The sequence below is a fragment of the Mus pahari genome, chromosome 3 (assembly GCF_900095145.1).
Source record: "Mus pahari chromosome 3, PAHARI_EIJ_v1.1, whole genome shotgun sequence".
Lineage (NCBI taxonomy): Eukaryota > Metazoa > Chordata > Mammalia > Rodentia > Muridae > Mus > Mus pahari.
This window is the reverse complement of record NC_034592.1, coordinates 110,934,494-110,935,898: the sequence shown is the minus strand read 5'-3', so window position 1 is coordinate 110,935,898 and position 1,405 is coordinate 110,934,494. Positions and strand designations below refer to the sequence as shown.

Sequence of the window (1,405 nt, the reverse complement as noted above, 5' to 3'; positions counted from 1 at the left end):
TGAGACAGGGTTTCTCTGTATAGCCCTGGCTGTCCTGGAACTCACTCTGTAGACCAGGCTGGCCTCGAACTCAGAAATCCGCCTGCCTCTGCCTCCCGTTGTTTGTTTAGTTTACATTTGTCTATATATCATCTGCTAAAACTCAACATGCACAAGAAGGGTAGAGGATAGCTTGGAGGCGTTAGTCCTCTCCTCTACTTTGTGGGTCCATCCAGGGATCAAACTCAAGTCTTCAGGCCTGGCTGCAAGCCCTTTGCTCACTGAGCCATCGCTGTGTGCCCCATTGCCCTCCCTCTCTCCCTCTAGTATAGCAAGAGCCCTTTGCTGATGAGGGACACTCCAGGCCCAGCGTACTCTTCCCTTCCGTCAGTGACTTTGGCTTCCTTATCTTTCTAGGTCACTGGCATCTTGCCATGCTTGCTCGACGGTGACTGTTTCATCAGGTCCAATTCTCCAACTCCAGACCTTGGGATATTATTTGAACTTGGAATTTCTTACATTCGCAATGTATGTCAAAACTGAAAGACAAACTGTTCTAATACATCAAGGGGGAATCGTTAGAACCATATCTGATTTACAAGCAAAGTGACAGAAGCTACCTTAGCTACACTTGTGATGCTCTGGTAAAACGCCCTGACAGAAGTGTTTATTCTGGGGAAGAGTTCATTCCCGCTCACAGTTCCAGGGATCAGAGCACCATGGCAGCGAAGCATGCCAGGCGGCAGAGGGAGGCCTAGGCTCACTGCAGCAGCAGTCAAGAGGGAGGCAGGCAGGGAACAAATAGGACTGGACTGTCAAGGCCGCCCCAGTAACCCACTTCCACCAGCAGGGTCCATCCCTAAAGTTTCTACAACCAAAATCCCAAACAGTATACCAGCTGGAAACCAGGTATTCAAACATACATGCCTTTAGGGGAAATTCACACTGAACCCACAAAGAAGGATTTCTGTGTATCAGAAATTAACCATGAAGGAACCAGATTGATGCTGACTCTCATTTTTTTTAATTATTTATTTTATGTAATTACATTATTGCTATCTTCAGACACACCAGAAGAGGGCATCAGTTCCCATCATAGATGGTTGTGAGCCACCATGTGGTTTCTGGGAATTGAACTCAGGACATCTGGAAGAGCAGCCAGTACTCTTAACTACTGAGGCATCACTCCAGCCCATGACTCTTTCTTTTTTTAAATTTTTATTTATTTATTTATTTACTTATTTATTTGGTTTTCGAGACAGGGTTTCTCTGTGTAGCCCTGGCTGTCCTGGAACTCACTCTGTAGACCAGGCTGGCCTCGAACTCAGAAATCTGCCTGCTTCTGCCTCCCAAGTGCTGGGATTAAAGGTGTGTGCCACTACTGCCCGGCTTTTCTCTCTCTCTCTCTCTCTCTCTCTCTCTCTCT

The 1,405-nt window shown here is 46.8% G+C and overlaps 1 protein-coding gene across 4 annotated transcripts in view; it reads left to right on the top strand.

The window, feature by feature from the left end:
- Window positions 1-1,405, top strand: part of Nphp1 (nephrocystin 1) — a 53,299-nt gene that overhangs the window by 31,351 nt on the left and 20,543 nt on the right. For all 4 annotated transcript variants that reach the window (XM_021192621.2, XM_029536934.1, XM_021192620.1 and 1 more), the window contains exon 13: window positions 397-507. In XM_021192621.2, coding sequence (XP_021048280.1) covers window positions 397-507 — 111 coding nt within the window. The remainder of the gene's footprint in view (window positions 1-396; window positions 508-1,405) is intronic.